This window comes from Mastacembelus armatus, chromosome 15 (genome assembly GCF_900324485.2).
Source record: "Mastacembelus armatus chromosome 15, fMasArm1.2, whole genome shotgun sequence".
Taxonomy (NCBI): Eukaryota; Metazoa; Chordata; class Actinopteri; order Synbranchiformes; family Mastacembelidae; genus Mastacembelus; species Mastacembelus armatus.
In genome coordinates, this window is record NC_046647.1 from 19,119,080 (window position 1) to 19,128,765 (window position 9,686).

The 9,686-nt window shown below is 38.0% G+C and overlaps 1 protein-coding gene across 1 annotated transcript; it reads right to left on the minus strand.

The window, feature by feature from the left end:
• Positions 1-3,455: 3,455 nt before the first annotated feature.
• LOC113132016 (monocarboxylate transporter 12-B-like) lies at positions 3,456-9,686 on the minus strand. Its single transcript, XM_026309811.1, has 8 exons — positions 9,553-9,686; positions 8,105-8,208; positions 5,905-6,048; positions 5,402-5,497; positions 5,039-5,195; positions 4,058-4,822; positions 3,729-3,988; positions 3,456-3,646 (listed from the first exon to the last, which is right to left on the minus strand). The coding sequence occupies exons 1-8, from the start codon at positions 9,684-9,686 to the stop codon at positions 3,456-3,458; spliced, it is 1,851 nt and encodes a 616-aa protein (XP_026165596.1).

Sequence of the window (9,686 nt, forward strand, 5' to 3'; positions counted from 1 at the left end):
GGGCTATAATGACAAAATTTAAAGTGTCAGTATTGGTAGCTTAACAATATTTAACATATTTCTTAATCCAACAGTCAAATCTTGATAAAACGATAATTATGTAGTCCCATTTTATCGATCCAAAAGCAGTATGTACAGAGTTTAGTCAGAGATTTTTAAGTAGTAACTTTAAGAGATTTTGACAGTATATTTTAATTGGTTTTGTGACTTTTTTCATTTTTAAACCCAGTTTGATAGTTTTGATTTTATCAAGTAGCATTTTCACTTCCTCACAGTCCAGCAGCTGTCTGCTCTAAGACCAGTTGTTCAGATTAACAAAGGAATGAATGAACACCCTCAGTGGAGACAGATGATTCTAGTGCCCTCCAGTGGCTGAAAATGTTCACCCTGTTTTACCTTAATGGCAGGTGATGTCTTGAATAGTGAAATCCACTCTGGAGGAGGAAAGGGCTACCAGCCTGGCATAGAATGGACAACTCTGCAGGATAGGAGAGGATAAATCTTTTTGTCTGTTGACACACTGCCAGATCTGTGACACACACATACACATACACTTTTAAAAACACAGTAAAAAGCCAAAATATGCAGGTAATTTTACTGATATTGTTATTTCAAAAAGACAAATAGCTGAAGACATTTAGCCATGGTGATATTTTGATTAAATTATAATTTGTTTCTCATCTACAAACTTTCCAACAGTTTGCACAGACAATAAATGTGTCTTGCTTCATTTGCCTTTGAAACTGCCTTTCACAAATGCTGAACATTAACCTGTTGAAATCTGCAATCTGCAACCTCTGTGTATACCAACTATGGTTGTTTTGATAACGAACATTTAGTGGACAGTTGCATGTCCAACTTTAATCGCCTCAAAAAAGACAAAAAACTTTAATCATAAGTACTTCTGCTGTGTGACTACAGAAACCTGCTGCTCAACAGTAGCTCTGGAAACATCACACCACTGCTGCCACAATTATCTTGATCTGACATCATGTCCTCTGTATGTGGACCCTTGCCAACAGGAAACTAAATGAAACCAGAAATGGAAAGTACATCGCTAAAAGCCATTTTGAAACACTCAGAACAAGAGAAAGTTAAATCTGGCACTTACTTTTAAGCATTAGATTGTCCAACACTTCAAGTGTAACAGCAAATATTACAGCTTGTCAAAAAAGAAAAAAATGACACAATTTCAAATTTCTCATTGAGGCATTTCGGTATGGTGTTAGTCACAATAAGTCACAATAATTGGAAAGCTCACAAAAACAGAAAATACAAAATCTGTATTTCTCCATTTCTTAATGAAAAAACGATCCATTCTATACAAAAATGTATGTAGAACAAGTATTCCTTAACCTAGCTAAATATATAATTCAACCAAACACTATATACTATGGAAGTGGTCTTCCATTTTGGAAAAACTGTTTCTGAAGTGCATATTTTGCATTTAATCACTTCAAAATATTGGTTAATCTTTAAATTATGACAGCAAAATAAGTTTTAGTTGGCAAAGCTGGGGACGTTAAATCCCAAGACTGAGGTAGCCTGATGTTAATGGTTAAGATGAGAGTAAAGTTGGGGTCAGGCTATAAGAGACGAGTGGTTTGGATGGAGGATTAGATCAGAATAAAGGAAAAACACACATTGCTACAATATGCTACCAGCCGGGGCAGTCGGATTCTAATGTTAACGCTAGCTAGCTTGGTTTTCGTTAACTAGCTAGCTACATTCTAACGGCTTAACTTAACAAATTGGAGTTTTATGTAACAGAGTTATCTAACTAAATGGTTAATTTAACCATCATAATAAAGGTTACAGATAAGGTTTTGTCATATGTATTTAACGCTAACTAGCTAAGTTGAAACAAACATCGCCGTAGCTAGCTAACGCTAGTTAGATAACACCTGTATGGAGGTTATTTTATTTTCAACTATTATTTATTGTTATTTTATCTTACATTATTTGTGGATGTCGAATATAAACTGACTGAAATCAGAAATAGTGCCCTTTCAAACCAAAAAAGAAACTTAATACTTAACGCTAGCTATTTGTTTCCAGGCTACATGGCGGACGCATCTCAGAAAGCCTTTCTTCTTCGTTCGTCGTTGTTTAATGGCGGGCTGCAAACTAGAAGCCCGGATGTGGCATCGTCGTCATCAGGTATGGGCGAATCTCAATTCCACTAAATGCAGCCCCGTTTCCGTCACTTGTGTCCTTGGGTGAGTCCCAATTCCCTTTTTTGTCAGTCTGGAAGTCATTCGATCCCCCATTGTGGAGGACACCCAAAGCGTTGTTTTTAACCAACAATACTGAACAAAAACATCGTCGAACCATCAAAACTCCTATTTCTGGTCTAACGAGCTTGGACCAAGGAGCTATAACAGAGGATACCAGAGTACATTTTTCATGGAAGTCAGTTACTGATTGACAAGCCCCTTTATTGGAAACCAGTGTGAGATTTGACATTCACATTAAGGATCAGAGGAAAGGACATCCTATGTCAGTTATGGTTATACTACATATATACTGCTTTACACAATAACATGAATGTATAGAGATGCAAGACAAGATCATTCTCAACATAAATTATACAAAATAATCATATGACCAAAAAAAAAATCACAAAATTGAGGTTAATGGAATGCGTTGGAGTTTAAGTTTGAAACTGTTTTGGTGCTACCCTGAATTAATTCTCCAACATTTTCTGATGTCCTCTAAGTAATCACACATATCACTAATCATCATGTGAATATCGCTTTTTCCAGATGTTATTTCCTGGAGACCAGCTCCAGGAGGAGTACTAGCTAAAAGACAGTTTTCATTATCACCATTATTTCCACCACAGGCAACACAAGTCACGTATGCTTGATGAGAACTATCTACTATTGATTGTTCATGACTGATTATTTGTTTATAATAAACTGAGAATAACATCCATCACTAACACCCATCCGATTTGGTCAGCAAAATTTCAGCTGAATTAACTTACTATCAAAGACATCAACAGTAAACAACGTAAAATAAAAGCCACAGTAATTGTGCAGAATTCCTTGTTTATTCTCAATCTGCAGTGTTTTGGTCCCATGCACTTGTCAATTTATTACATAAAACCTTACACATATATATATATATATATATATATAGTTATTTGGTTTTAACTATTTATGCTGTTTTTGGCTCTTTGAATTGGAGCAACTAGTGAGTTATAGTAAGATGTTTAACATAATTAGTTAGATAGATTTATAAAAAGTATGTTTTAAAGTCTTTTGACAACAAAAAAAAAAGCATTGGTTCTGACAGCTTTGGTTCTTCTATGCACTGTATGTCCAAAATAAACCAGTAACATATAATGGATGTCAAAATAGCACCACTACTATAATCTTTAGAAACCCACGGACCAACATCAGCGAGCTGCACGTCGGTGTGGGAGGGGAAGCAGCATCGTGAAAGGCATATTATATGATTCCCTGCTGAGCTGCTGCAGCAGCAATGTGATTTGGACCTAAATGTGCAGCTGAGTCAGACTTGGACCTCCAGCATTGTCTCACTAATGTGGTAGCTGCTAGAACCACAGAGCTGAACATGAAGGAAGCCCCACTGAGGAAGAAGGTTGCTGCGTAATTGCCTGTCCTGTCTACTAACCAACCTGGGGAAAGAGAATCAGGAATAATAATTCTTTAGGATCAAATTTATTATCTAAATGTAAACTTAAATTTGTGAATCCTTACCTCCTATTGGTGGAGTGACCAGGTAGGGGATGGCATGGAGGAAGTAAACCACACCCAGAGCAGAGGTGAGACAGGAGGAGCCCACAATGTCAGAGGTAACCACTGGGATGAGTGCTACATATGCCCCATCAAAGTAACCATAGAGTATGGAAAATGGAACGAGTAGGGAGAAGGACTGAAGTAAAGGCATTAACATACAGCACAGGCCCTCCATGCTAATCGCCACCATGTAGCTCAGCATACGATACCTCTTCAGACACCTAGAGGGAAGGAATCTGTCAGTAACTGTGATTATTTAACACACATAACATACATCCAGTCCTACTTACTTCCGGTCTGTGATCCATCCAAAGGTGACATTACCCACAATTCCACTGATTCCAAACATGGACATCAGGAAGGCAGCATTCTGATGCTTGACCCCCACACTAAGGGCATAAGGAACCAGGTAAACCACCGGAGCACCACAGCCAAATGCCAAAAAAAGGAAGGACACCAATAGGATCAGGAAGTCAGGTATCAAAAGAAATCCAAACTCCCCCCTTGAGTTGAGACAGTGACCTCTGGATATAGTTTTGGTGTTCACTAAAGGCTCTGAAGGAGGGCTAACAGTTTCAACTAAGTGGTAGACATCTGTTGGTTTGGCTTCCGTAAATCCAGAGTCTTTTATCTTAACCTCCATCTCAGTCAACTTATTGTTCAAATTCATACTTTCCACCAATTTCAAGTCCTCAGTCATGTTATCATTTGCTAATTTTAGATCTGATCGTTTTATCCCCCTTAGCATTGACTCTGTTAGCTTGTTGCTAAATAAAATACATTCAGCAATCTTCAGATCTGTAAACCTTAGACTAGGCAGGCTCGGGCTTGATAGTAGTGCTATGTTTCCTGGACCTAGTTTGTCATTTTCAAGTCTAAAGTTTTTAAGCGCTCCATTGGCTATGAGTAGCGCTTGAGTATCCTTTAAGTTGTTTATTTCCAGTTGCTTTCGCTCCAGTTGGCCGCAATCACCAGGTACTTGTTCACTGTTTTCGAAATCCAGTGCTGTTGTCATGCAATTTTTCTCCAGGTCAGTCAAGCTGTTCTCCCATAGCCTGTAGATGTAACAGAATAGCAGAAAAAAAAACACTGAAATGGATCAATATACTGAATTAAGTGCATTTAATTGCTGAAAAGAATAGTTCAAAATTTTGACTTTCTGGTGATAGTTGCACTTTGGGACTAGTGCCAAGAGATGGTTATCTTAGCTTAGCATGCAAACTGGGAGCAGAGCTTTCCTGGACCCAAAAGCAGTAGAGCTAATGACTTACTCTCTATCTCCTTTTGGTTCTAGTGGCCTCATGAGAGCACCACAGACACACAAGTTGGACACAAATCCTCCAAGGATGAGCAGAGCTCCTCTCCAGGAGTAGTGCTCTATAAGCAGTTGGATTACAGGAGCAAGGATAAAGGTTCCAGTTCCACTACCTGAAGATGAAGTCAAATTGGATTTGATGGAATGAATGAGTCAGGAATTGACAAAGAAAAATAGACAAAAAAAACTCCTTAGACTGGAGAAAAGTAAAAACTAAAAAAAGACAGATATAAGGAAAAGTGAAAGGAAGGAATAGAAAAAAGGAGATGAAAAGCTAAGGCATTGAAACAAAGCAGTAGGTAAATAAAGATGCCACTACCAGATAGGGCAATGCCATAAGCCAGAGTTTTCCTTTCACTGAAGTACTTCCCCACCATTGCTACAGTTGGTGTGTAGCTGAGAGCAAAGCCAAGGCCTGTGGTGGATAAAAGGGTTCAGAGAAACTTATTGTTGTCAAATCTGAACAGAAGTTGTTTACTTTATTAAGTTGCATTAGATTTTCTGAAAGACATGCAACAGCTATGAAAAAAAAACACATTTGACATGCTGAATATGATAATGCTGAAGATTTTGAATAATTGTAAATGGCTAAAGAACTCCCAAGCCAAAGTGATTCTGAGATAGCTTAAAATCAGTTATAGAAGGAATTCCCAATGTCACCGGATCACTAGTTTGACACAGTTTGACTGTCTGACATTTACATCAGTTGAGACGTGCAATACTTTGTTTCCCTTGGTTTAAATTCCTCTGAATGCATGCCTATTGCACTGATCTGTCCTCTACCCATGCGTTATGGAGGACTACTGTCATGTATCTCTGTACCTGTAAGGATGCCCAAGAAAATGTAGAGATACTCCAGACTAGTAGCATAGGAGCTAAGGACCAGTCCAGCAGCAGACAGCAAACCTCCGATGATTACTGTAGCTCTGCAGGAAAGACGGTTCCCAAGGAAACCACCCAGAGGAGCTGGAAAAAAAAGTTCTTGTGGATTATTCTGATTTCACTGACTGATCTTTGAGGAGTTTCACATATACAGTGGGTACGGAAAGTATTCAGACCCCTTTAAATGTTTCACTCTTTGTGTCATTGCAGCCATTTGCAAAAATCAAAAAAGTTCATGTTATTTCTCATTAATGTACACTCAGCACCCCATCTTGACAGAAAAAAACAGAAATGTAGAAATTTTTGCAAATTTATTAAAAAAGAAAAACTGAAATATCACATGGTCATAAGTATTCAGACCCTGTGCTCAGTATTGAGTAGAAGCACCCTTTTGAGCTAGTACAGCCATGAGTCTTCTTGGGAATGATGCAACAAGTTTTTAACACCTGGATTTGGGGATCCTCTGCCATTCTTCCTTGCAGATCCTCTCCAGTTCTGTCAGGTTGGATGGTGAACGTTGGTGGACAGCCATTTTCAGGTCTCTCCAGAGATGCTCAATTGGGTTTAGGTCAGGGCTCTGGCTGGGCCAGTCAAGAACGGTCACAGAGTTGTTCCGAAGCTGAAAAACACCCCCACAACATGATGCTCCCACCACCATGTTTCACTGTAGGGATTGTATTGGGCAGGTGATGAGCAGTGCCTGGTTTTCTCCACACATACCGCTTAGAATTAACGCCAAAAAGTTCAATCTTGGTCTCATCAGACCAGAGAATCTTATTTCTCATAGTCTGGGAGTCCTTCATGTGTTTTTGGCAAACTCTATGCGGGCTTTCATGTGTCTTGCACTGAGGAGAGGCTTCCGTATGGCCACTCTGCCATAAAGCGCCTGCAGTGATAGTTGACTTTGTGGAACTTTCTCCCATCTCCCTATTGCATCTCTGGAGCTCAGCCACAGTGATCTTTGGGTTCTTCTTTACCTCTCTCACCAAGGCTCTTCTCCCACGATTGCTCAGTTTGGCTGGACGGCCAGGTCTAGGAAGAGTTCTGGTCGTCCCAAACTTTTTCCATTTGAGGATTATGGAGGCCACTGTGCTCTTAGGAACCTTGAGTGCTGCAGAAATTCTTTTGTAACCTTGACCAGATCTGTGCCTTGCCACAATTCTGTCTCTGAGCTCCTTGGGCAGTTCCTTCGACCTCATGATTCTCATTTGCTCTGACATGCACTGTGAGCTGTAAGGTCTTATATAGACAGGTGTGTGCCTTTCCTAATCAAGTCCAATCAGTTTAATTAAACACAGCTGGACTCCAATGAAGGAGCAGAACCATCTCAAGGAGGATCAGAAGAAATGGACAGCATGTGAGTTAAATATGAGTGTCACTGCAAAGGGTCTGAATATTTATGACCATGTGATATTTCAGTTTTTCTTTTTTAATAAATTTGCAAAAATTTCTACATTTCTGGTTTTTTCTGTCAAGATGGGGTGCTGAGTGTAGATTAATGAGAAATAAGATGAACTTTTTTGATTTTGGCAAATGGCTGCAATGACACAAAGAGTGAAAAATTTAAAGGGGTCTGAATACTTTCCGTACCCACTGTAATTAACCCACAACAATTCATGCATATGTAGGGTATATTAGAACAGCTCGTTATTTTTTATACTTGTTAATATTTTATTATTTTCATGAATGCTAATTTTTTTTACACTGCAGTTTGTGATACACCCATGAAATTTAACTATTTGTCTTTATGTTTTATCTGCTATTTAGTATAGTTTATTATAATTGAAATGATAAATAGATTTAAACTAAAACATTTTTATGATGTAATTAATACTGTAGCTACAGCTAATTTCTCCAACTGCCTTTACAGGTAACTGTTTCACAGACATGAATCTTGTCTATCAAATAAAGTTTTGCAATTTTCAGCCTACAGCTGAATGTGTATCAAAATATAACTAGTGATAAAGATGAGAAAATAAACATGATAATAAAAAATAATTTTCAGTGTTCAGAAAGCACTAAAATAAATCTTTAACTTGCACCAGGCACACAACTAACATCCACAAAAAACATTTTGCCATCTAAAATCTGGTTTAACTGGAGCATTTATGTAGCAGATATTTGCACTTGGTGGTCTTACCACATAGCATGGTAGTGGAGTCAACCAGACTGTGGATCCAAGCGGTGGAGGAATAATCTTTCTCAAACTGCATTTGGAACTCCACAAAGAACATGGAAATGCATCTAGAGAGAGGGAAGTTTGGATTCAGTCCATTTTAGCTTAACAGTCTGCAAACATGAAAAGTAATAATACCCTATATCATTTAGATTTTAAAAAAATATTTGCTGTTTTTAGGCACTGTCACTGGAAGCATAGTAAAAATTATCTGAAGAAAATGCAGAACATACCGTTGTGCAATATCCAGTTTATAGTTGTTAGAATGACAGAATTAATAGAAAATCCAAGATAGTACCACATTTATGTAGGTGATAAACTAGATAAACTAGTAACACTGGGGTTTGTAAGACAATGCTTTCCATTATAACAGCTTTAGAAAAGATTATTTATATTCAGGAAGCCATTAAAGGGTAGAGGGTGAAAACCTAATCTGTTTGCTTGACAATGTGTCTGCAGGTCAGGATAAATACGTGTCTGATACAGTTAACATTCAAATTAGTTTACTGCCAGGAAATGATTTTAAGCAATTGCCTTATGCAATAATTATTAGATGGTTTAGGTAGAATTAGGTGTCAGTGCCATAGAGGAGTTGATAAACTAAAGTTGAATGAGGTCCATTAGTTTATAGCTGTCATTTATAACCATCGATTTGAATGCTCTGTACTCCCTGACCCATTTTTTATAACTCTTATTGTACATTATGTACATTATGTAATACCAGAGAGCACTTCTTGGTCTCATGTAATCTGACAAGAGTAGAGCTAGTTCCACAAATTCGAGTATCTCACTACATTGATAAGACTGCAGTAAAATAGCTAATTCATAAATCTAATAATGATTTTACCCTTTTTCTTCGTCTCAATGTGAAAACCTCTCCTTTCTGTCGCTCTTTTATACACACACACAAACACACACTGAATAATAAGTGCCAGGAATGTTATTTCTCCATCTTAAGCAAGTTAAATGCTAATGCCATCAGCAAGTTGAATAAAAGTTTCAAATCCTATTTCTTTACTGATCACGAATTACACAATCTCGATATTAGGAAATATACAGTTATGATTGCAGATTAGATCATCTTTGGTGTATGGTTGGGCAGTTCATATTGAATTGTCAAGTTTGTGATTTTGATTGGAAGTTAATAAATGTTAACCAAACAGCATAATTCTAAACATAATCTGAGTCATTTTCCTATGAAGTGAAATTTGCTTTAGAAATCTAGAGGACTTTAATTATTTTATTTTAAAACAGGCCAGGTATTGGCTGAGTTATGAAAGGAACATGCTGCTGTGCAAATTTGGAAACATGGGAATATCTCAGCAGGATTTCAAAGCCGCAGGGGAAAAAAAAGAAAACATAGCTTCTGACCTAAGTTAGTAGCTTAAAATTTGCCACATAAACATATTTACCTGGTCACTGCCCGGATGCAGATGGTGGCAAGGAAACAGCCGGTGACAATCATCCAACCCCAGCCACCTTCTGGTGGGGTCGACACTGCAGACGTCCTTCTGTCTCCTTCTAGCTTCTCCTTGGTAAATGCCAT